Here is a 25,598-nt window from a genome sequence, read left to right on the forward strand (position 1 = left end):
TCGGGATTGAGCAATAGATCACGGGTAGCACAATGAACTTTTGCATTCAGAGTAAAAGCAGTAAATGTTTACCTTTTATTTTTGGAACAGTGTAAATGATGAAACGAGCATCGATGCCACAAAAATATTTAATTTATTTTGGTTATATTTTCCTGACTATCAAATAAATCATGCTCAATACAGGTAAGCGCGACGTCGGTTGACTTTGCTTTATTTTGAAAGTCTCTATCGGACGTGTATTGTTTTCTATCTGGTCTCTTGACCGCCGGCGAGTCTTGGAAAGTCTTGAATGTGACTTGGAGCGCAGTGAGTGGCGATCATGTCTGTGGTCACGCGCGGATTGGATTTACCTGGCTGCACTCTCTTTCCCAACTCCGTCTCCATGAAAACGCAGTAACGCGGGGCCTCGGGAATGGCCAATTCGGTGAGTAGCCATTCGGGGGGGCTCGGGGCCGGCACGGCTGCCTTAATGAAGGCAATGCTTGTATATGTCACACCCGAGGAGTCGGTCCTTTTCACTCCGTAAAAAGGATTTGACCAGCAGGCTAGCTTTAGCCTGTACGTCTCGCTATCTTTGCCTTTTTTTCCCCCCCACGGTCTTAAAGTATGTATTCCCAAACGGTTTCCCCTGAGTCCGAAATAGTTATTTGGTGACTTGGATAGTCACATCCATATTCAAGTTTACAAAATACTCTTAAGTGTAATGGAGAGTCCTCGTTACTCCCCTGTCTTGTGATGTGATGTTATTCCTAACTGGGGAGTTTCTTTTCCACTGTACTGACTTGTGTGTGATTTGAATGTACTCGTTATTTTTTCCCCTTCCCCAAGTCAAATAGAAGTCTGCTCTGCCGACCACTTCAATGGGTACACCTGCTCAATTCAAGTCTGTTGTCAATTTTTTTTTGGGGGGGGGGTTGTTCGCATACCATGTTACTGGTGTAAAAATGCACCTTCTCCAAGCTTAGCAACATATTAGTAACCCTCAATATGATGCAGCGTTCAGTGAAGTTGAGCATTTCCGAAGTAGTACGTTTCACCTGAAAAAAGTTGACTTTTAATGCTTAAGCAAATGTTTCAAACCTTGCCACAGATGAGTTATGATTTACCCGAGGATGACAAATCAAACATCTCCCTTCCCAGGGCGCCGTTCAGGTGAAACTCGAACTCGGCCACCGCGCCCAGTTCCGAAAGAAACCCACGGTGGAAGGCTTCACGCACGACTGGATAGTGTTTGTCCGGGGCCCGGAGCACAGCAACATTCAGCACTTTGTGGAGAAAGTTGTCTTTCACTTGCACGAGAGTTTCCCGAAACCAAAAAGAGGTGAGCCCAGTTGATTTTCATACTTTTTAACTGCCCTTGTAGATGTTTGCCGCTCACTGTCGACCTCTGTGAACTTTAAACTCCTCTGGAAAAAAAGGCGAATAAGTTGTGCTGGTTAGGGAAACTGTGATGAAAAGGATTTGGTGTTCAGCTCTGTTGGGCTGATGGATTCAAGTCCCCCTTCAAGGTAGGTGGGTGGGAGCCAGGGAGGGAGGGGCTAAGGGGGGGGGGGGTGTCAAACAAATGACAAAAGCTCAGGACAGTCTTTTAAAGACGATCAAGTAACTTTTGGTGACTTTGATAAGGAACGCTGAAATTGCGGCTCAAAATTGGCCTGATTATTGGTATGTCACCATCTGTCTGAACACACCCCACACCCCGAGATAAAAGAATCATCGATAAATGGCCGCTTGTCAATTTTGATTGGAAGTGGGGAAATGGGCTTCAAATCAGAGAGTTTATCCTAACGTGTGTACCTGATTTAAGCGCAAAGACCAATTTCGCAACTAAAATACCTCTTCAGATTTCTCCCCAGTTTCGTGGCTATGAACGGCAAATGAGCATTTTTCATGTTCATTTAAGAATGAATGAATTCCGGTGCAGTATCGTGTTGTTGTTGTTGTTGTTGTTTATTGAACATAAAAAGATATACACAGTAATAAACTGACAGAAAGCAAGGCAAGTCAAATAGTAAAAGGCAAGAGAAAACAGTCATCATACACACAATTATTATGCTCGTGTGGGGTTGAAGCGTGGCGCTAATCGCATTCTGAAGACATTTGGAGGTGCAATAATAATAATAATAATAATAATACATTTTATTTATAAGTGCCTTTCAAGACACCCAAGGACACTTTACAATACCAAAAAATGGAATCTCATTGCTGCCCGGCACACTTGCGGGCCCAATTCCAAGTCTTTTGTTGGGCTCCGTGTCACCGCTTACGACCGGCAAGCACCAAGCCGGAGTCTAAACTGACGCCTCCTTCTTGCCGGTGTTCCCGCCACATTAAGAGACCCCCGCCCCCCCTACCCCTCCCAAAAAAAAGGATGCCACTGCTTCATTATTACCTCAAACTGTTCTCGACTGTTGCCATGGGAACATCCTATTGGCAATGGCTCCTCGACAGGAGCCAAGGAAGACACAGTGCGTTTTTTTTTTTTTTAATGCTTTATTCACGGCGCCACTGATGGGATGTAATGGCCTCAGCTCAAAGGGGGGGGAGACGGAGGGACGGCGCGTTCGTTGAAGGCTGAGATGCCAGTCTTGAAAATGACTCTGTGGCCAGCACTTAATGGCGACGTTATCCCCATTCCTGGAAGAAAGAGCTTAGTGTTGGCCAACTTGTCGACAGTATATACGTACACACACACACACACACACACACACACACACGCACAGTCTGATGGCGTCATGATTGGTCCAACATGTTTGGCCCCTGGCTGTCTGTTGGCCTCTGTTAAGCACTGGCACCAAGCCTCTTTAGCTTCCTCCATGCCCCCCATCGATGGTTTCATTTGCGGCTTGCTGATGCGCGCGCACGTCGAAGATGCTCCGTGTCCAAATGAGCCGGAGCTTCTTTCCACAAAAAATGCTTTTGTTATTTTGCGGTCTGTTTGAGAGCGCTATTCTGAAGTGCAGAATGGAAAATGAATTATTGAATGAATTAAAAATGGAGCATATTAGCGCTAAGATGCTTTTTTTTTTTTCTTTTCTTCTGTGAAGAGGGAAAAAAAAAAAACTCATCCCCGACTGATAGTTTCGGTCGTTGCTACAGCCTTCATCGGAGTTGTCAATAGTAGAGAAACCTTCAAAATAAGACGTCACCAGGAAGTATTGGCAGCTCCGATGAAGGCTGAAGCGACAGACAAAACTGTCAGCCAGGTAAGAGTTTTTCTCTTCAGAGTGGGGGGGACATTGTCTGGAAAAAAAAAAGAAACCTTAAACCTAATTTTGAGTATTGCTTTCATAGAAAACGCATTTGGCACACCGAATTCTGGAGCCGTCATCCAAAAATATTTTTCCATGAAACCGTGCGAATTTGTTGCATCACCATTCTCATCATTTTTTTTTTTATGCCCCCAATGTGACATTTCTCTGTTTATTATTTTATTTATGTATTGATTTCCGTTCTGTCTTGTGCAGATGTTGGGGATAAAAAAAAAAAAAAAAAAGCAGCGAGCCTATTTTGACATGCAAGACGTCAATAAAGTCTTTTGTTCAAATGGAAGGCGGTAAAAGTCAAGTGTGGTCCGAAAATGAAATGCTGCTCAAATCTACTTGAGTCCCCCAAAATTGAGCATTTGTTACTTCCCACCTCTGTCCCCATACAATGGAAAGAACTTCCCCCCACCCCCTCAAAAAAAAAAGAAAAAAAAGAAAAAAGAACTCCCATGCAATAAGTGCAATACAAAGGCAAGCCGAGGAATGAAAGTTCCGGACTGAGTGTTGCAGGCAGCATGAAAGGAGCCCAGAGGTGGGGGGTAGGGGGGTGGGCATTTGGGGGCAGCCACCACCTAAGAACAGGAACTGAGCCGTAAATCCCGGCTCTCCCTGGCTTCACTCAATGAGTGGAGCGCGCTTTATGTGCCTTGTTGTCTCTTGCCGCGTCTTTCAGTCCTTTTTTTTGCCCTCAACCGGGCGGCCGGGCGCGACTTGAAATAAGCGCACCGCAAAAAGAGCAATCGTTCTTATCGGTGGTCTTTTTGTCTTGGTCAAGTTAGCGTGCTCGAGATCAAAGTCCGGCAGAGCCAAACGGGCCCATATTGACCCCGGATCTGCCACGAGCCGGTCAAAGGGCAGCCGATGAGCCGCCCGCCAATCATTTTGAGATGGTTCCGCCTTCGGGTCATTTCTTCGGTGTCGCCAGCTCAATTCCGACGGCCGCCGCCGCTTACGTTAGCGAGCGCTTTCCAAAAGCGTTTGAGCTGAAAGCATTTTTGTCTTAAGCCCCCCCCCCCCCGCTGGCCATCGCCGAACTTCTCCAGACGGGCCACCTGCGGCGCGTCTTCCGAGTGACTTGTCTGACGACGCAAACTTGGATCTTTCTCGGAGAGTCGGCCTTTTAATCTTGCCCCATTAATCTCGCGCCCGTTTGCGTTGTCCGGTCTCGCTGTTAGCTGATTAGCGCCGGGTCGTTTGGGTCAACCGGGGTCTGCTAAGACAACATAGTGCGAGGTTGTTTTTAAAAGACTGGGCCTGTTCAAGCGTGCTGCGTCGCTAATCACCGCCCACCATTGTCGGGGCCCTCCGCGTCACGGACCGTTTTTTAAAGTTTCCCAGGTAGCCCTTTGTACATGAAACTGATTCGAAGCTTCGCTTACAAATGAGAGCGTCATTCTTGGCTGTATTCATAGCAAGTGCAAAACGTGCATCTATCATCAAGTATCAATTGCTCGGTATCGGCAAGTACTAAAATGTAGCTATACTTGTGCTTGGTCTTCCAAAAAGTGGGAACGGTACATCCTGACTTACCGCCATCTTCCTTTGTTTATCGCACGCTTTGAAACATTGTAGAAGACTCGGGTCACGTTTGACGTGGAACAGCCGGCGTGAGCAAAAACTTTGAAGTACCTGTTGAAAATTTTGTCCGTCCGTTTTTTCATTTGGTGTATTTTTGGGGACATTGATTGGACATCCACAGTTGAGGCATTCAGATTAAAGTGGAGGGAGTGGTTTTTGTTATTTTTTGGTTTTTTGGGGTGCCAGTCTTTTTTACCCCCCCTCCTCCTTACCCCTTTAAGCTCGCTGTCCGGGCCGGCCTCATTACAAGGCAGTCTGTGCAGAAAGGCCAAATGCAGAGTGACTGGCATTGTTCTGTGATTGGCATCTCATCTGGAACACCAGGACTTGAGTGCAAAGAAAGAAACGCTAATTTTCTCTTCCAGGTCAGCGGTTACTTTGTGACCGCTCAATTCCGCCGCCCTGACACGTTGATTGGCTTTATCGCCACGCGGTAATGGCGTCGGCTATATATTTCCAGAAATATGTACAATCTGTGAGACAAGTATGGAAGCGTGCATCTTTGAACTTTGGAACGTTGGACTTGGAATGAGCGGCGCAGCATTGGAATGACGGCAATCGATGATTATGCAGGCGAGGGCTTTTTTAAAAAAATAGCCTGAAAATAGTTTTCATACAACTTTTTTCATGATTTACTTCTGCACTTGAGTACTTAGTTGGCCTAGTTTAGTGATCACTAAGATTTCGTCACAAGGCACGCATCATTCCTGCCGTACTTACTGTTTTGCAAATATACTTACAGCCTAAGAGTAATGATGACTTCACTGTTGCATTAGCGTCGGTTTGTGGTTGTCCACTGCCTGGCGTAAGATTGCGTTGGGGTCAATGATTTTTTTGTGGTAGCGCCTGTAGAAAATGTGGATAAAAAATTAAAAACAAAAAAAACACCCTTAGAGTAAAACTGAACTGAACTGATCACTCTTGATTTCACCCAAAGGAGGATTATTATCGGAAAGCTTAAAAAAAGTTTTTTTTTTTGCTGGTTTCATTTAATGATCATGATCATTAGATCTTCTTTGCTAGTTTCATTTTATGATCACAATCATTAGATCTTCTTATGATTTAATTGCTGTAATAATTTCCATATTTTGATGGGCCGCTCAAAAATGGATGGCGGGCCGCGTAGGCCCCCCGTGCCGCAGTTTTATCACATTGACATTTTTCTGTCTCAAAGTGTTTTTCATGCAAACACAGGACGGTGAGAATGACTTGACTGTTGCGTGAGCTTATTTTAGAGAGAGAGGACGACGACGATGCGTTCCGACTCGCGTCCGTATTGTTTTTTTACATCGTTGCTCCAGGGACAGAGGACGCCCTGTATATTTTTTGTAGGTGTGTTCGGAGCAGCGTTTTTTTTTTCTTTTTCCAGTCATCCAGTGTGTCAGCATGCCCATCGTTTCCTCAACATGTTGAATGGGTCTCTCTTTGAATATGACCCCCCCCCTCGCACAATTATCTCCAACCCCAAATATTTGCTCAGCGATGTCGTGGGCTTTGCCTGCAAGGGCTTCTTTTTCCTAGCGTGGAGTGTCTCAGGCCTCCCTCCCGGCATGTTCTGCGCTCCCGTCCGCCGGGAAAACAGGCTGACAAACATGCGCCTCTGAGCCAAGAACACCTGAGCTCAAGTGGAGTTTGTTTATCCGAGAAGTCCATGGGGGGAAGGGGTGAGGGGGTGCGTGGGGGGCTTCCGCCCGCTGGCATGACTGACAGGTGCTGATTTTTATTTTTATTTTTTTCCTTTTGATTGGTGAGCACAGGAATGGAAGCGGGACTGAAAATTAGCCCCCGGTGAGGAAAAGGCTTTGTTGAGTGTGTCATTGCATGAAACTCTTCCCTTTTTTTTGTTTTTGTTTGCAAGTTTGCAAGGATCCACCGTACAAAGTGGAGGAGTCGGGATACGCCGGCTTCATCTTGCCGATTGAAGTTTACTTCAGGAATAAGGTACGTTCAACGTTGATTCCTTTTTTGCTCCCGAAACGGATGCCAACGCTTGACCGCTGTGGCTGCAGGAAGAGCCGAAGAAAGTCCGTTTCGACTACGACCTCTTCCTCCACCTGGAGGGCCACCCGCCTGTCAATCATCTCCGCTGCGAGAAACTCACCTTCAACAATCCCACGGAAGAGTTTCGGCGCAAGCTCCTGCGAGCTGGCGGGGTAGGTGGCGGCCGCTCTCCCCTTTTTTGTCTTCCGCGCCATCCGTTCTGGACGGATCCTGCGGTCGCGCTTCTGCGTAGTCCTTCCCGCTGCTGGGAAGCGGCGGCAGTTTCCATTTTATCTGCCGGCCCACAGAAGACCCCCTGTCGTCTGCGGCTTTTATGACCCCGAGCTAAGTGCTCTGTGTTTACTTTGCTTGCGCGCCTTTCGTGGCCTTCAAAGGCAAAGCCGCATTCCCGCTCGGCGTCGCGCAATCGAAAGCCTCACCTCGCACGCACGCACGCAACGTCGAATGAAAACGACTCGATCGTGAGGAACGTGCTAACAACTTCTCTGGTCTTTTCTTTGAACAGCAACGGGATCCGCACAAACGCACCTCGGAGGACTCGAAAGTAAGATTTCAATCGTGCAGAAATAGTCGTTGGCCTTCAAGTCTTCGTTTTTCATCATTGCGAGACATGATTTGGTTTTTCATACAAGGAGTGACTACAATTTCTGTCTGTGTGTGTGTGTGCGTGCATGCGTGTGTTTAATCTTGCTGATGATAACATAGCTCTACATTTAAACAAATTTAGCTAATGAAAGCTAAACTAAAACAAAGCATTTTTAGAAAAATAAAAATGAACACACTAAAAACAGATGAAAACTTCCCGAATTAAAAAAAAAAAAAAAAATTACAATCCAATTGAAGAAACCAGGGGACAAGCTAACGGCTAAGGTCCGCTGTTCTTCCGGCAGGTGATGGTCATGCAGGAGGGCTCGACGTCCTTGTTTGGGCCGCACATGAAGCTCCCGACGCTTCCCAACAGCTCCTTGCCGTCCGCCTTCTCTGAGCCAAGGAAGAGCAAAAGCTCCCATGGGCCCAAGGTCAGTGACACGTCCACCAACAGCCTTTGACCCGTGGCACCTTCTTCCAAGTTGTCCATCTGCGTTTCCACACATCATCTTGTCTTGTCAGATGGAACGTTGTCCTGTTTTCTGGTCTCCTTGTTACTTACTGGCAACCCAAACGTCGCCCGCTTCACTGGCCTGTGCACGAAACGGTTTATTTTACATTCGGCCACGGGGGGGGTTGGCTTGACTGCTGTGACGGAGCATGCTCGAGTTTGGAATGAGCCGGCAGCTTTTATACCCTCAAGGTCCTCGGGTCACAAACCCGTAGACAATCTCAAAAGGCCTTTGGAAGTGTCGGGGACTTGGAACACACCCCGTCGTCTAGACTGTTTTAATGGCTTGATTGCATGGATGAAATATTGGCAAGACGGCCCGAGGTGAGACCCTGGGCCAACCAACCCCCGGTCATTACAAACAATTCATTTCCTCTTTTTCCCCTCGAAGCCGCCATTCCGCTCCACGTTAAAAAGTGCTTGTGGAGCTGTTGAAAAGCACGTAAGCAGCCTTGGTTCCAGAAGCAGACCATTCTATCGCTTACCTATGAAATATATTGCTTTCTCATGTCATGGAAAAACTATTCTTCAAATTTTACGAGGGCCCAACCTCGGCCAGTATTGGCTCTTTTAAATTCATCAATTTAAAAGATGAAAATTGAGGCGGGGGGGGTGGTCAATGTCAAGAAACCTGGCCTTGATCAAGACGTACTCTCAAATTTTAGGCCCGTTTCCAAGCCTTGGCTGCTCTGAGTCACGAACTGCCCCACTGTTGTGTGGTGTTCCACAGGGCTCAATTCTGGGGCCTCTGCTTTTGTCACTGTATCTGCTCCCGTTGGATTCCGTCTTAAGGAAACATGGCATTTCCTTCCACTACTATGTGGATGAGCGTCAGATCGATGTCCTGCTGAGCAAAAAAGACACTTTCTCATGGATGCCACTTTTATCCTGCCTGGAGGATTTCAAGACCCGGATGGCACTAAATTCCTTGAATTTTAATGAAAATAAGACAGAACTGATGATGTTTGGTCCCAGTGGTCCTTGGACATCTTATCCTGTTGATATTTTGTGTACAGCGGTGGTTGTTTTCAAGTGCTCTAGAAACACATTTTAGTTGAGTTATTTGCCTGAGCCGTCTTGGGAACTGAAGTCTCACTTCAGATTGGCCCAGCAGCCGAGATGCGACTGCCTCCTTAAGACACGCTAACGTCAAGTCATCTCGAATTCTTGTTTGAAATAGGACGGCTCCAAAGGAAGCGGCGTCAGCCTTCTGACCACGGCCACAACCGCCAGCAGCAACAGCAACAGCACCACCAGCTTCTCCAAACTGCACAAGCCTTCCAAGGAGCAGAAGGACAAGCCGTCAAAAGACTTGAAGGACTACAGAGACGCGTGCTGGGAGTCCGGCAAAGCCCCGAAAGAACCTTCCAGAAAACCCAAAGAGAACCAGCCGCTTCGGAATAGCAACCCTAAAATGGGATTCAAGGAACCCAAGTCTTCATCTCATCGGGCCGAGGTGTCGCACCACGGAGCGAACAAGCGACTCTCCGCCCCCGACGGGGACAATCATGTCACCAAAAAACGCAAAAGGGGATTCGGGGATTTGTCCGGGAAGCAGACATCCGGCTCCGACGCTCAACATTCCGACAAGAAAGTTCTGAAGGACAGGCCACAAAGCGCTAAAATGCATCCAGAAGGTGACGACGCGGCGCACCGGAAGGCGTCGGCGCTTCCGCCGTTCCCCGAAGCGATGGAACCCAACGATTCCGACATGGAGTCCACCAAGTCGGACGTAAGTTGGACACGAGAGCGAAGCGCAAGCTTATTTTTGAGAAGCCAACCGCATAAAATAACTCCAACTCAAAACATCGACAAAGCTGCCGTATATTAAAACCAAACTAAAATTAAGATTAAGCGAACCGCCGGCTGGATAAAGTCAAAACCAAACCAAACTTTCATGAAAAATCTTTTGGGACCCCGCAGAAGAGTCGCGTTTGTTTCCGTCCGTGTCACGGCGCGGTGGCGTCGAAGGAATTTCACTTTCAAGTGAAGCACGTGCGCAAAGATCAAATCCTCTTCGCCTCCGGGGGGGGGGGGGGGGGGATTTGTTGGCGGTCGCTTGTTGGTGTTGCGGGGCTATAAAATTGGAAGAGAATCTGCTTTTATGGGGCTGCTGCGCTTGGCTGCGGGGGGGCCTGCGTCGGAGCCTTCGGTGCGAAGGCTGCGCACCAGGAACTGGACAACGGGGGCCCGCAGTTTGATTGGAACACAAGATCGGGCCCTTGGGTCACAAATCTCGGTCTCCGGAGACGATCTGATTCCTGTCAAAGGGGGCTGACGTTTGCGACTCGGTGTCGCCATAAAACGAGCCAAATAGTAGACGGGGGGGGGGGGATTTATGCTTTTACGGCACCTGAGAAGACCGCCAATCGACCGCGGCGATTAGCACGACAATAGCGGCGGCGTGGCGGTGCCCTTGCGCTACCTCTGCCGCTTGCCTAGAGAAAGAACTTTCTTTGGAATGCAGGATGCGCTCCTTTTTTATGGATGCCGGTGCGTCTTGGTTCCGTCCGTGCAAGTCGTTTTCTCGGGGGGGGGGGGGGGGAGAAGGGCTTCAAAAAGTGGAATTTGCAGAGCGGAATTTTCTGTAAGGAATTCCACTCTGATTTTTTTTTTTTTTTTTTTTAGTCATCCACTTTTTCTACCGCACTTATTCAAGTTGAGCTTGATGTGCGTCGACGGTTCCGAGTCCGTTTCTGGCAACGAGAACCGCATCTCGCCTCACAATCGCCGTCTGGATTGTGGCTTTGCCCCCGCGGAACAAGCTAGGAAAAGCAAAACCAAAATAGCAGCTCATTCCCGGGAGATTTGCTCTCCTCGCTCGCCGCCGGTGGTTAGGGTCGAGGGGGAAGGGGCGGGGGGGTCGGGGGGCTGTTCCGAAGGTGTCCTCAAACTGCAACTAAAAGTCAATTGATTCCCTTTGAAGGGGGGGGGGGCTGCTTTGTGGCTTTGAGGAAGGCACAACAAAGGCCTTGAAAAAGGAGTCGGCGCAAGATTTGCGGCCCGTGCGCCGTAAAGCCACAGAGAGGACCAGCTGTGTTCCGTTGCTGACGCCTCTGCCGGCCCCCCCCCCCCTCGCGCCTTTTGTTCCGTGCGGCACTTTTTTCCCGGAGAGCGCTTTGGACCTCTTTTCACCTCCGCTTGGCTTTTTCCTCAACGCCGCTTTCCATGAAAAAGCTGCGCCCGCATGTTCATTTTCTTTCTTTTGTGGTTTGTTTCCCGGCAGTCCGAGCAGCCCAGCCCGGCCAGTTCCAGCTCCAGTTCCGGCTTTGCGCCCGCACGCCACAAACGCCAAGGTAACGGATGCGGTGAAACTTTGGGGCGGCGTCGCCGCTCGCCGCGTCGGTGATGATCAACTTGGCGGCGGATGCCAAGTTGATGTGTGTGTGTGTGTGTGTGTGTGTGTGTGTGTGTGTGTGTGTGTGTGTGTGTGTGTGTGTGTGTGTGTGTGTGTGTGTGTGTGTGTGTGTGTGTGTGTGTGTGTGTCGCCCCCGGACGCAGTGGTGGATTTGATTGTCAGAAAGCGGGTGGCTATTCCTGACGCCACCCACACAGGTAACCATTCAGCCGATTAAATCCAAAATCCAGTATTTGAAAATACTGGATTTTGGGGGAAGTTGCTTTTTCTCTGCCCCCCCCGCCCCCCTTGCTTTTCCATGGGCCGAGCGCAACAGGCCGTCTCACTCCGCTCGTCTTTCTTCCCGCCCAGTACTCGGCCCGCTGCAGTCAGTGATGCGGGACCTGCACTCGGACGAGCGCCGCGACGACAATTCCGAGGACCAGGACGACCTGGACTTGGATTCCGAGGCCGAGCGGCCGGCGCCCGCCCACGTCTCGCACCACCAGCGCAGGTTGGCCCCTCCCCCGGCCGCGAAGCTCAAAAGCTCCCGATGGTCCGAACCGTCTCTTGGCGCGAGCGCCGAGGCATAATCGACTCACTGCGCCGTCCTGTGACTTTGCGATAAGGGTCAGTTTGAGCGACGGCAGCGAGAGTGACGAATCCGCCCCCTCGCCGCCTTCACGCCACGACGCCCCGGCCTTATTCAAGACCGCAAATAACCAGGTAAGCGGTTTTCCTCTGGCCCATCAGCGGGCCATCGGAATCCATGCCGGCCGGCGCGACGGCACGCGGAGGCGCGCCGTAGCAAAACACTCACCGGCATATGTTCCTTATCCTCCGCGTCGACCGACGTACCGCTTGGAGGAGAGCGTCCGGTTTGTGATGAGACTGCTTTGATCTCGCCTCCGCCAGGTGCTGGATGTCAAGAGTCCCGGCAAGCAGGACAGAAGCAAAAATCTCGATTGTGACAAGGTTTGTCAACGCGGCCGCGTCGGTCCGCGCGCTAGCCGGCAAGGCCAGAGTGACCGGGCGCCGCTGTGTCCGCCTTGCAGGCCTACCTGGACGAGCTGGTGGAGCTGCACAAACGGCTGATGACCTTGAGGGAAGGTCACATCTTGCAACAGGTAAACGCCCGACGCTGGGAAAAGCTTTCCCTTGCCGTTCCGGGGCGGGCCCCGCTTTGCAAAGCAGACACGCCGGCCGCCGCCGCTCTGGTGGGCGTGGCACCGCGGCACGCCACGCCCCCTCCAACCTCTCTGCGGAGGCTGGCCCGGGCAAAGTGTCCTCTTTGCTCAGTGTCCGTTGCCTGTCTTTTTTTTTCCCAGATTGTCAACCTCATCGAAGAGACGGGCCATTTCCACATCACAAACACCACTTTTGACTTTGACCTTTGCTCCTTGGACAGAAGCACAGTCAGGAAGCTCCAGAGTTACCTGGACACCTCCGGACCGTCCTGAAGTTGCGAGCGGCCGGCAGCCTCCTCTCCGGACGTGTCGGTCCAGCTCCGTGTTGCGCTTTGGGGGTCGTACCGGACGCGGTGTCCAAAGTGAAGAGAAGGGGGCGGGGCTTATTCAGCCATCCGATCGCGCCCAGGAGCCTCCCCGAATGTGGAGAAATGTGGAGATGAGATGTGCGCGTGACGATAGTTTCCGCGCACGTCTGTCTGGAAGCGCGCGGCGGCTTATTTATTGAAGTTCAATTCGCCCGCGCCTGCGCGCGCGTGTTGCAAAAGAAAGGCGAGGCCTTTGTCGGAGCACTCGGCAGCGGGCGGAATCCCACCGCAAAATGCCGTGCCCGGCAGGTGTCGCGCAATGCGCCAGCTCGTCTTCAAAGTCATCAAGAAAACGCTCGCCAGGTCCGGCGGCGTTTTCCTTTTCGCAGTCGTCCGAGCGCCGTTTGGGCGAGTCGTGTCCAGGCTCGCGTTTCTTTTGGGGTGGACCAAAATCTGCGACTGACGAGCTGCTCGGCGGCGCAAGGAAACCACGCCGGCAACGTGACGAGCGGTCATGTCGAGCGCCAGCCGGGCTACTCGGGGGGGGGGGGGGGGGCCCGACGGCCGCTTCCCGTGCTTCTATCCCGCTCGGCGGCAAGCGTGTCGACTGGCCGGACGAAATGATGCCGTTGCGGGGGTGTATGATGACCGGGATATTTATTTTTCTTTGACTGGCAGCCGTGGCCTCCAGAGCTCAGCGTAGAAGGACAAATGTCTTTGGTTTTTCGGCATGTGGGGGGCCTTCATCTTGGTTTCTTGCGTATTTTGAGGACGTACAATAAATCTTCTGTATGGTGCACAGATGAGATGAGCAACGTGGCTGCTTTGTGGATATAAAATACACGCAATCACGTGCATAACTAATTCCACTGACTCGTAACTAACCAATCACGTTCAAGCCCGTGTTGACTGTAATCAATCGGCACATACCTGCCGCCTGGCCGCACACAAATCGGCGATGTTCCAGTAGGCTTTTCCTGACAATTGTATCGCAAGCAGAGGTCTGATTTTGCTTCGAGGTGTCATTCAGGAGCGGACGGAAGACGGCGAATTCAGTCGGCGCCAAGCGGAGGAAATCTGGCGCAACGGTGGGCCGCCCTGCAAAATAGAGAAAAAGCTCAGGGGGGCTGCCGAGAGCAACGCGGGAGGAGCTGCGGGAATTTCTGGGAAGTCTTGGCCGGTCAGTACGAGTGACGGGTGACGAGTGATCTGTCCCCCCTGCAAGGAAATTAACAATCCCGAGGCAGCGGCTCTCCAAATCGGGAGCATCCAACTTCAGGTCATTCCAGTGTTATGTCACAATTGTGTCTGTGTTCTTCATCGGGCCACTTCATGTCATTCACACTAATGACTGCCAAAACTCACCGATGAATTGACTCTCTGACAAGGCGGAGTCATTAATGAGGGGAAAGAATGGAGCGTTCTTGCGTTGGAGGCGGGCGGGGGTCCAGCGGGACACCATCCTGTTTTTTTTTTCTTTCAGGTTAAGAAGGAAGAAGGGGAGTTGGCGGGGACCTTTGAACTCATCTACAGAAGAGACTTTGATTGTCACTCTGGCACAAGGCCAAGGCTAAGGAGACAGCCCCGCCCCCCACCCACCCCGAGCCCCGCCCCTTTCCCACTAAGTCAGAAAAGCACTTTGAGGAAGTCATTAAAGCTAAATTGAGGATGAGGAGCTGTCTGCCCTTCCTCCTGGAAGGTGGAAGTTGGACCACCCTGAAAGAAAATATTGGATTGAACATCAACATAGTCGATATACTTCTACTACTTAGATGGCTCAAAATATCGAGGAAACGTAAAGACAATATAGACAAAAATATACAGTACAAGTAATAAATTGACAGAAAGCGAAGGGAAGTAAAATTGTAAGAAAGGAAAAGAAAACCGTCATCGTACAGCACAATTATATGTTCAAAGGAGCAGGAAGAAGTCAAATCTTATCGAGTCCTGCCCCTTGTTATGTAATCATATATCAATTGATCATTTTTCAATCGGAAAATAAAAGGGAGAACGTCTGCATATCCACAAATGCTTTTACCCTAATGCGTGCTATACTTGGCTATTTTTACTGTCGTGTTTTGGTTTGTGACCAACAGGTGGCACTGTGGGGCTTTTCCCTGCAGCTGCACACCTGTTTGTCTTTAGGTCATTAGTGGCTATAAAAGGACTCCCGGGCGACTACTCGTTGTCGGGTCATTGTTGCTCTTTGCTACTGTCATGTTTGTTTGCCACAATCACGTTTGTTTCAGTCATGTTTCGGTTGCTGTTATGTTTTATCTTCAGTCATGATTTTTGTTTGATACCCTGGACTTTGTTTTGGATTTAGTTTTCTCTATGTTTAATTAATACGAATCGTCAAGTACACCCTGCTCCTCGCTCCCGCCTGCTTTTTGGGGTCCACTACCACCTCGCAAACATGACATTCACAACAACTTTCGGTATGTTTATATACATACACATTCTAGCACATTTATGTCGATTTTCTTGCATTCATAATGGATATTGCATGTCATAACTACACGTAATACATTTAGCAATGTAATTCTGTCTTACTATATTTAATAAATGTATCAAATTTATCAGCTTAATTCTGATTTATGTAGTTTTAGATGAAGGTTGCAGATGAAAGCCTCTAAACAGGCGTTTTTTTCTTTCTTGAAACCGAAACTGTCTGCTGTGGCCTTATTTTAGCCTAGAAAGTAGCAAAGCCGTACGCTGGGGATTTCCCGCCTGCATACAAATGGCAACGGGTGCAGACGGACAATGGAACCGTGCTCACATATTCTTCGTCCTCTGTGAAGAGCTTGGACAAGCCGAGGGGAGGCGACTGTGTCTTACTGCCCCCTGGTGGCGAAAGCGGCGAACCAGAAGGATTATTCGATCGATGCCGCTCGTTTTTGTTCCTACACAATACAAACTATGACCACCAAATCAGAATCGGAATCATCTTTATTGGCCAAGTATGTAGGTCGGGCTCGCATTTGTACCCTGTCGGCTTCCCCGTGTGGAATTGTAGCTGGCACACAAATTAGGCGAGCTAAAATCAAATCAAGGGATGTCAGGAACAAAAGCAAGCAGATTTTGTGAGGCTCAGAGGCATTGCTGGATCAAATCCTTGTTTTGAACCCTTTTCTCACCCCCGCCCCCCCCCCCCCCCAAAATAGAGTCCAACTTACTGGAGGGGATCACAATCTTGAACGCGGTCTTTGATTTCAGGCGGTTTGGCACTGTTTCTTCCCCGCTGCGCCCCACCCCTGCTTTGTTCCTCTTGATGGATCTAGGCGGCCCGGCGAACCGTGACCCTGCCAGCCCACAAAGACTGTGTGAGCACACACACACACATGCAGACAATGCCAAAGTCCGACAGGAAAGGAGATGGAGGAGAACGGCAGAGCGAATCTCTCTGAATCTCATCCCCCTGATGGTGATTTTCGGCGCGCCCAGTGTGGTCGCCGCGTCCATTGTGTCCGTTCTGATAAGTCGGCCATGTGTGATGGGCGACGAGAAGAGTCTAGAATGGAGGCCCTCATTCAGCTGCTCCCAAACACCTGTTGCCGCATAGTCCCGAGTCGGAACGAGAACAAGGAAGCTGAAAGAAATCTGGAGGGGGGGAGGAAGAAACACTGGAGTTGTCAGGCGTCTCGCTGGAGGGCGAAGAAAAAACAAAATCCGGGAAATTTTGGAATATCTACAGCTGGACGTAGTTTATCGCTGACAGTAGAAAAGTCATAATTATAGTCGACTTTGTGTGGAAAATATTGTCAGGCCGTAACAATCCAATGAAAAAGGGTAAGAAGACCAGTAACCGACCGTTTTCTTGTTCCGTTATGTTTGTATAAAGTACAATATTACGGAGCGCTATTTTCCTCGTTTGCTGTCGACTGGAACAGATTCATGGCGCTTCCCTTCATTTCACTGGGAAAGGAGGATTTGAGATTTACATTGGAAGATCGCGGCGTAGAATCGAGTGCAAAAAAAAAGAGCAGCGGGGGGGGGGGGGGGGGGGGGTTGTCACGAGGCCCGGATGCGTGTCGTCTCCCCAGTGGCGGGGCCACATGAGGCCTAATAGCTTCCAGAGAGCATCAAGAAAGTCCGCCCTGGAGCTAAGTACTTCACTTCCTCTGCTTGAATTAGAACCAAATGAAAAAGACCCCCAACCAAACACACGCAGACCACATGTCTTCCCAATTGACCTTCATGGCGGAAAGGCTGGGCTGCTTCGTGTTTTGTTAAATGCGCCCAGTGCACAAATGGACACTGGAAAGCAGTGCAGTGCCTTAACGTCCGATTCGTCACACAAAAATGGTCATATATGTCTTTGGCTTTCCCCACTGAAGTATTTCAGATGCTATAATTTCGTTTTAGCGCTCCAAAAAACGGCAACAAAAATCTGGAAAGCCTGCTTTTTTTAAGAACAATCGATATTTTTCATAAACGCGTGGTAGTTGCGTGTACGTCTTGGCCACGAGGGGGCAGTATTATACATTCGATACAGGCACCGAAGAAGACCATCGCCTCAAAACTGCTGTCATTTTGATTGTTTTCCACACGGGATAAAGAATACATATATGCGACCGTTGTTGTATGGTCTGTCTTCGTGTGTTGCTTCAAGCCCTTTTGGGGATTGCGGTGTTTTCAATTAGCATCACGCCGATGCTAGTTTTGTTAGCTTGTCAATGGCGGTTCTCATTGTGTGTTAGCGTCAAGCTAGCAGACTTGGTTCAGCATCTACCAAACACCGCGATGCCATTGACCGAACTTGAACTGGACAACAAAAACGAGTCTGGCTCAACCGCCCCACCCGCAGTAAAAACTTAGCTCGACCGAGTCTCACACGTGCCATTGGTTGACTCGTGTTTTTTCGGCTAAAAGATCAATACAATTGAAGACTATTTATTTGGAAGCGATACATTTTCCTTTGGAATCTATCAATAGTATTGTAATATTATAACTTCAATGTTGATAATGTTCGACATTTCGTCTCACACAAATGATAACTTTCATCTGGAAAATGTACTACTTTTTCTTGGGGGTACAGGACTTTGTTCTGGAGAAATTCTTGAATCGTTACTTGAATCCCCCAAATATGTGTGACTCGTTTTCATGAAATTACACGACTTCTTGGCAATATTTGGATTTGGTAAATATTGACTTGGATTCTGAAAAATATGATGGGTTTTTTGTTTGTTTTTGTATTATTGTAACATTCCTAAAATAATGTTTTTTTTCCTCCAGAAAACACGAGAAACTGAACCAAAAATACCGATCATATCATATTCATTATGATACGGATAATTTGGCATGACATAAAAAATGTGACATTTTTGCAGGGCAATGATATACAATCAAATCGTGATATTAGGATATTAATGTGGAAAATATGACTTGTCTTTATGCTGGGAATAGTGCTGTACTTTACTTGAATCTCAATTATGCTTTTTTTTGCAAAGGTTTACCTTTGTTCTCATGTGATCTACTTTAATCTTGAAAAGAGTATGATTGGAGTGGGGGGGGGGGGTTCCTCAAATTTTACAGTTTTTTTTTTTGAAAACATACATCTGAATTTTGATCGGACTTTTTCCCTCACCCAAGCCGTTTTGCTCCACTTGTGCTTCATTGATTTGTGAAATATTTGATGTGTTGGTGAACTAGTGCCATCTGACGGAGGATTTTCATACTTGCGAGTCGCCCAAGCCTGACATTCTTAAACTTCAGTTTATTTTCAACACTAACATTTTTGGAGTGCCAAACAGTGCCAGTCAGTTTTAAAAAATAAAATACTTGGCCCTAGGATTTTTGGAAATGAAATCTGAACATACACTTTCATCGATAACCACTTCACGCAAGATGTATCATGTCGATACACAATCGTGACAGTTTTGTCGTTTTATGAGTTGTTTTTTTTATGTTCAGCGCTTTCCCAACAGCTGCAGCCATGTAAAGATGTCTATGTACAGTCGGTCACTGCGACACCTGGACACAATACTTTGCCGTTATATGCATTGGAAGCGGTAATTAATGTTCTTAAGCAATATTCTGTTGTAGCGTTAAAAACTTTCCAGTCTGTTTTTCATTGCAAAACAGTATTTTCACATTTAACAGGATATATTTTTGAGATGCAATATTGTCTGTCAAATTGCCCTATCCATCCATTTTCTGATCCACTTCTCCATCAGGAGGGTCTCGGCACGTGCCCAACCCTCTCCCAGCTGTCTTTGGGCAGTCGGCAGCCCATCGCAGGGCACACAAAAACAATTAACCACTTGCACTCACATTTACACCTCAGGACAATGTAGACTGATCACAAAACCTACCGTGTAGGTTTTTGAAATGTGGGAGGAAACCCACGCAGGCACGGGGTGAGCATGCACACAGGGAGGCCGGAGCCGGAATCGAACACTGCGCTCCGGCACTGAGGTTGAGGCGCTAACCACTCGCCCACCCCAAATTGCTTCATTTCAAATTATAAAATTCTCACGGTCTGATTGTTCATTTTTTTGGACTGCCAACCATTGTGGGTCAAATTCCCAAATGTGAAATACAGGCTCAAACCATGAAACATTTTTAGGAAGCAGAGACAGACCCACGTGCCTCTTGAGGGCTTTATTAAAACACCACTTTAACAAGGGAATGCCACACAAACATACATAAAAAAGGGCAAATTAATAGGGACTGCAGCACCACGAAAGAAAAAATAAAAAAAAAGGGCTTCTTTGAAGCCACTTTTTAAAAAAAATACCCCCAGGTGAGTAGATGCAAGCTGGAACCAAACTTGACTCCTACAGGTGTTCTACACTAAAGACGAGGAGAAAAAAAAGAAAAAAAAAAGAGGGCGTGATGCAGAAGTCGTCCTGAGATGGCGCAACTTCTGGAGGACTTCCCCTCACGCTGCCCGTTATACAGTCTTCTGCTGGCCCTTCTTTCCAATCAGAGATTTGTGGATGTGCGGGATCACTCCTGTCAAGGAAAAAAAATAAATTTAATAAATGGAGCTCGTGGCCAAAGAATGCGGCTGAGGGTTGCGGTGCCGCTGTCGCCGTCTCACCCCCGCCGGCGATGGTGGCCTTGATGAGGGAATCCAGCTCCTCGTCTCCTCGGATGGCCAGCTGCAAGTGGCGGGGGGTGATACGCTTCACTTTCAGATCTTTCGAAGCGTTCCCGGCCAGTTCCAGAACCTGAAAGGCCAATAGTTGAGAGCCTTAAGTCCCAAGTTCCCCCTTCCTTAGAATCCCGCACACTTGCATTCAGCAGTCATTTCATTCCTTGCTCCCTTCCATCTCAATTGCGTCCTTCTATCCTTGTCATCTCTCTTACACACTTTTTGCAACTTTCTTCCATTCCTTCTCATCTTGCGTCCTTTTCTTCCTTATGACATACATCCTTGTTTCCTTCCACATTTCCTCTTTGACAGTCCACATTTTCCTCCCAACGGCACACATACGTGATTGTTACCACTCAATGACTTACTTCCACCCATCCCCGGGCAAACATCCTTCCAGCCCACCCTTAATTTCAGACACTTTTCTTTTCCACGCATCCTTTCCAGTTTTGTTCTTAGGCCAGTCATATGCTCGTACCTCTCCATTTTCATGCCATCATCACGAACGACGCCCGTGTTTCCTCCGATCCCACCATCGCATCCTTGTGTAATCCTTCCCTCCAATCAGTCAATTTCTAAAGAGCACCTCGAAAGCAAACGGGGTACAGTTACCTCGGCGGTGAGGTATTCAAGGATAGCCGCACTGTACACGGCTGCAGTGGCTCCAACCCGGCCATGACTGGTGGTCCTGGATTTGAGGTGCCTGTGGATACGTCCCACCGGGAACTGAGGAGCGAAATGACGGGAGGAAGTTGAGTTTGGAGCCCGACGAGAGTCTGGCGGAACAAATGAATGGCGAGCGAACCTGCAATCCGGCTCGCTGAGAGCGCGAAATCGCCTTCGTCTTGGTCTTTCCGGAGTCTTTGCCCGCCTTGCCGCCAGCCTGCGGGTGGGAGCAAACAGGCAAGCAAGCCCGCATTCACGAGCTGACGCCACTCGGTAGAAATGAAACCAAACGGCCAGCGGCGACTTTTAGCGCCATATTTGTATGGCTCACTCGCAAAAAAAAAAAAATCGAAGCTAAGCTAAGTATGCTAAGCTAAGTGGAACTAGTCTCGCGGAATACAAACGCATCGGCGCGCATTCTAAAGCCAGGTTTCGGAGAAGCGTTTAAAAAAAATGCACCTCCGTGGCTCACACAGAAAGTAAAACGAACTTACCATGATTAATTCTTCGAATAGTTCCGGGCCGCTGGAGCACAAAAGCTAACTAAAAAAAAAATAAACCCTAATATCTCAACGGACGGTTTGAACTACAATCCCCGCCTACAATTGTCCCTACTTATATAGACAAGTTACATCCGGGTTCGCAACCAGGACAAGTTTATGCCAATCATATTGTACATGAAGGTCATTCAGCCAATCAGCGGGACAAGATTGAGTTTTGCGGGAAAAAGAGACTCGTTTCCTCGCTTGAGTCATTATGGGTAATGTAGTTTTATTCGATGTCAAACGCCAAATTTTTGTTTGTGGAACTTTAATGCGAATCGCACAATTGAATCCCATCGGCACTATCTTCTCAAATGTAATTTTCATTTGAACGAAATCGAAAAGAGAATTCCAGTGGCAGTTTTTGTAGTCTTAAAATGAAATGACAGCGTGGGCAATGGACAACAATGACACCGTACCTGTGTGACTCTGCAGAGGTCAGGCGAACTCGGACTGTTTTTTTCTGCATAAGAAAATCATTGTATGTTTTTTGCCATTTATTTTGTATTATCTCACTAGCAGAGGTGTAGGGTTCGATTCCGACTCTGGCCTCCCTGTGTAGAGTTTGCATGTTCTCCCCGTGCCTGCGTGGGTTTTCTCTGGTACTCCGGTTTCCTCCCACATTCCAAAAACATGGGTGGCAAGATATTGTCCGTTGGTGTGAGTGTGAGCGCGGATGGTTGTTCGTCTACGTGTGCCCCACGATTGGGTGGCAACCAGTTCAGGGTGTCCCTCGCCAACTGCCTGAAGTCAGCTGGGAGAGACTCTGGCACGCCCCGCGACCCTCCCGAGGAGACGCGGATTGGAAAATGGATGGATGGGTGGATTATGTCACGAAATTGCAATAGTATTTGTAAAACAGTGGTTTTATTAACTGTAATTAATCAGATTGCAAAGTTATTTTGTTCCTAGAATTGACTATTTTACATGTTTTATCTGCACAGGTGGCCTTTTTTTTAACCTGGCCGAATATAGACAAAAAAATTACGCACTCCCGGTGCACCATCTGAAATCAATAAAATAGCCACACGATGGCAGTAAAAGCTCAATGTTCAATGTCCAGTGACCTCTTAAAATTGTGTGTGTGTGTGTGTGTGTGTGTGTGTGTGTAAGAGAGAAAAAGAGAGAGAATATCATCGTGAGGATGTCACTGAATTTCCTCAAATTTCAACGAAAAGAGAAGTTAAGATGTTTGGTCCTCGCGGTGCTTGTAGATCCCACCCCTTTAGCAGTCCGGAGCTTGGGTCTTCAACAAGGCAGTGATTTTTAAATTGGAGCGGCAAATGAGTGGCGTTGTCGAATGTAGCTTCTTTCATCTTCGTCAGCTGGCTCAAGTCAAGCCTCTCCTGTCTCAAGAGCACTTTGAAACGATCATTCACCCTCGTAGGATTACAGTTTACTTTGGAGTCAGCCAGTCCTCCACGAAGCATTTGCAGTTGCTCCAGAATGCTGCTGCTGGCCTCTTGACTGGTACTCGTATCCACTTCACTCCTACTCTGGCATCCCTTCGCTGGCTCTCTGTACATTTTAGAGTTCATTTTTATTATTATTTATTATTATTATTTGGTGGGCGGCCCGGTAGCCCAGTGGTTAGCACGTCGGCTTCACAGTGCAGAGGTACCGGGTTCGATTCCAGCTCCGGCCTCCCTGTGTGGAGTTTGCATGTTCTCCCCGGGCCTGCGTGGGTTTTCTCCGGGTGCTCCGGTTTCCTCCCACATTCCAAAAACATGCGTGGCAGGCTGATTGGACGCTCTAAATTGTCCCTAGGTGTGAATGTGAGCGCGAATGGTTGTTCGTTTCTGTGTGCCCAGCGATTGGCTGGCAACCGATTCAGGGTGTCCCCCGCCTACTGCCCGAAGACGGCTGGGATGGGCTCCAGCACCCCCTGCGACCCTAGTGAGGATCAAGCGGTTCGGAAAATGGATGGATGGATATTATTTGGTTGCCCCCCCCCTACTGCCCCCCCCCCCCCCCCATCAGCATGAACTTGCATCCACTTCTACAAAATTGCGTCTCTTGACAGATATGTGAAAATAAAAACGTGTCCAAATTCAGAGACACTTTAAATGCTGGCGCGTGTGCTTGCCGCGCCACATGCCCAGCAGTTGTTGGAGCCAGTCAGCATAAGTCACGTGCCGCTCATTCTTGCAAACAGTCACTTTCTCCCTTGACCCCCGAGAACACTCTGCTGCGCGCCGCCGCTGTCGCTCACGGAAAACTGACGGCTCGTTTGTCCAACCCACTCGCCACGTACAGTGGCTGCGAATTTTGAGGAGATGGGAGTCAATTTAACCAAAGCTTGGGTTCTTCTTAGAAAATCTAAATCAGGCATGTCCAAAGTCCGGCCCGGGGGCCAAATCCGGCCCGCGGCCGAATTTCATCCGGCCCTCGGCCCCTGTCATAAAATCAGTGCCGTCTGGCCCGCAGGTTGGGCGCAATGGAACACGTGTTGCATTGACTGAGGTCTCGTAGACTGGGGAGTGATGTTTCATAGAGTACTGCTTCCCTCTAGTGGCTAAACGAGTAATAGCATTCACTAAATGAGTAAGAGCATTTAGACACTAGAGGGCATCACTCACGAGTTAACAAGACATCACTCAGTGTTTCTATTGACTGATACGTCATATTTCAAATGATCCTTGCAGTTGTGGATATGTGTATTGCTTGTTCATTTCCCCGTTGTTCGAGTCAAACGTTTTGTGACTATTGAAAAGTCATGGTCATACATTTTATGTTTCAAATCAATCAATTTGCACTCAGGAGACTTCTATTTAAGAAAAAGTCAAGTGAATAAGCAGTTGCATGTGATATACCTGTTTCAAATGAACCAAAAGAAATTCTTAAGATAGTTGAAATTAAAATAAAAATGGAAATGTGAAACAGACTGGCTTACTAAAATTTGTTGAACAATATTGTTGTTCAATGTAAAGAATGTCAGCCAAGGTCGGCCCCCCGAAATTTTACCACATAAAATCTGGCCCCCTTGGCAAAAAGTTTGGACACCCCTGATCTAAATTGACTGGCAACCAGTCCCAGGTGTACCCCACCATTAAGCCCTGCCCCCTAAAAAAAATTACAACAAGCATTGGCACGGCACTTGTAAGTAGTTCAAGACGGCCACTTTGACACAATCCCTTCCGGAGGATGCAAGAGGAAGTGACATTGAGGGCCCAGAGGAAGAAGGGACACGCTAAGAGCGTGAGAAAGTCCGAGCCTTTCTGCGCCGGGCCTCCAGGGCGACCCGATAGAAGACATCACGCACAGTGAGAAAAAAAAAAAAAACGTCCTTCAGCCACTGCATTTCCTCATCGACATTTCTCACCAAGCCTGTTGGGTCGGCATTATTGTCCCAGATTGATTTAGACGCGTAGTAGACAGAATGAGATGATCCGTGACTCGGAAGGGATTTTGACATATGCGTGGACCCCCCTCCCAACTTTTGTGCACATTAGTCCCATTTGCAGCCGGGGGGTCCTGCAGCACTTAACAGATGGTCCAATGGGGTTGCAGGGGTTGGGAGGAAGGGGGGCTACGAGGGCTAAAGAGTGGGCTGGATGAAGAGGACAATGCAAATAGATGTGGTTTGTGGGTGTGGGCGTGGGTGTGGGTGTGGGTGTGGGTGTGGGTGTCAGTCATCTGGTACTGAAAGAGAGAAGATAGTAAACATTAATGGAGGCGACAATGCTGTCCTGCTCACAATGGATTTGCATTTATCCATCGCATTTTTTCCTCATTAGGACGCACGTTTTGGCCGAGAAAGATGAGGAAGTCAACACTGGACTTGTCTCCAGCAGGGCACGTTGAGAAATCACATTTGTTTCGGGTGCTCTGTGATCAGCTGCCAGTCAAACTTGGGTAGAAGTTGCCCCTTTGCCCAAAGTCAGCTCAAAATGCCACCGCGAGGCATACGTCACAGTGAAAGACTGATTTTAAGATAAGATAAGATAAGATAAGATAAGATAAGATACGATAAGATAAGATCAGATCAGATCAGATCAGATCAGATCAGATCAGATCAGATCAGATCAGATAAGATAAGATCAGATAAGATGAGATGTCTTTATTTGTCACACACTGGCCAAATATCTTATCACATATCTTATCATCTTATTGTTTTGGAAGTTCAAATAATGATAAGAACAAATGAGAAGTGACATATTAAATTTTCTACTAAGCCTTTATTGTAATTTTGCAAAATTTAATTTACTGGTGAAAACTTAATAAGTAATGTAACAACACTGTATTCATTTTCAACATTTTCATTGAATGTTACATAGCATGCAACATCCCCGCACTTTTGCTTTTTGCGTAGAATGGTCAAACAAAGATGTCTCGTTTTCTAAAATTGGAAAGTAAACTTTAACATGTTGCAAATTGAAGACGGTGGTTAATAAACACGTCATGAAGGGAATTTAAATAAACCAAGAGTTGGGGGGTTGTATTATGTTATAGTTAGTGTGTGCGAGTGTATGTGTGTAAGTTTGTATGCTTTTATTTCGACCCTTAGTACAGTAC

General features: G+C 48.1%; 2 protein-coding genes across 3 annotated transcripts; one reads left to right on the forward strand and one right to left on the reverse strand.

Annotated features, from left to right (window-relative positions):
• The first annotated feature begins 191 nt into the window (after window positions 1-191).
• Window positions 192-13,587, forward strand: mllt3 (MLLT3 super elongation complex subunit). Of its 2 annotated transcripts, XM_052057017.1 has the most exons (14): window positions 192-424; window positions 1,141-1,321; window positions 6,703-6,785; window positions 6,854-6,997; window positions 7,351-7,389; window positions 7,736-7,864; window positions 9,125-9,676; window positions 11,171-11,240; window positions 11,446-11,499; window positions 11,654-11,795; window positions 11,911-12,007; window positions 12,197-12,256; window positions 12,337-12,408; window positions 12,610-13,587. In XM_052057017.1, exons 1-14 carry the CDS (start codon window positions 413-415, stop codon window positions 12,739-12,741), a joined length of 1,767 nt encoding a protein of 588 aa, XP_051912977.1. In that variant the 5' UTR covers window positions 192-412; the 3' UTR covers window positions 12,742-13,587. The 2 variants fall into 2 exon arrangements, with proteins under 2 accessions (XP_051912977.1, XP_051912986.1); XM_052057026.1 differs by lacking the exon at window positions 11,446-11,499 and having other exon boundaries at window positions 193-424.
• Window positions 13,588-19,366: 5,779 nt separating this feature from the next.
• Window positions 19,367-21,198, reverse strand: LOC127595578 (histone H2A.Z). The gene is made up of 5 exons (XM_052057183.1): window positions 21,036-21,198; window positions 20,681-20,758; window positions 20,488-20,601; window positions 19,822-19,951; window positions 19,367-19,733 (listed from the first exon to the last, which is right to left on the reverse strand). Exons 1-5 carry the CDS (start codon window positions 21,036-21,038, stop codon window positions 19,672-19,674), a joined length of 387 nt encoding a protein of 128 aa, XP_051913143.1. The 5' UTR covers window positions 21,039-21,198; the 3' UTR covers window positions 19,367-19,671.
• Window positions 21,199-25,598: the final 4,400 nt, after the last annotated feature.

This window comes from Hippocampus zosterae, chromosome 1, assembly GCF_025434085.1.
Source record: "Hippocampus zosterae strain Florida chromosome 1, ASM2543408v3, whole genome shotgun sequence".
In the NCBI taxonomy this organism is placed as follows: Eukaryota; Metazoa; Chordata; class Actinopteri; order Syngnathiformes; family Syngnathidae; genus Hippocampus; species Hippocampus zosterae.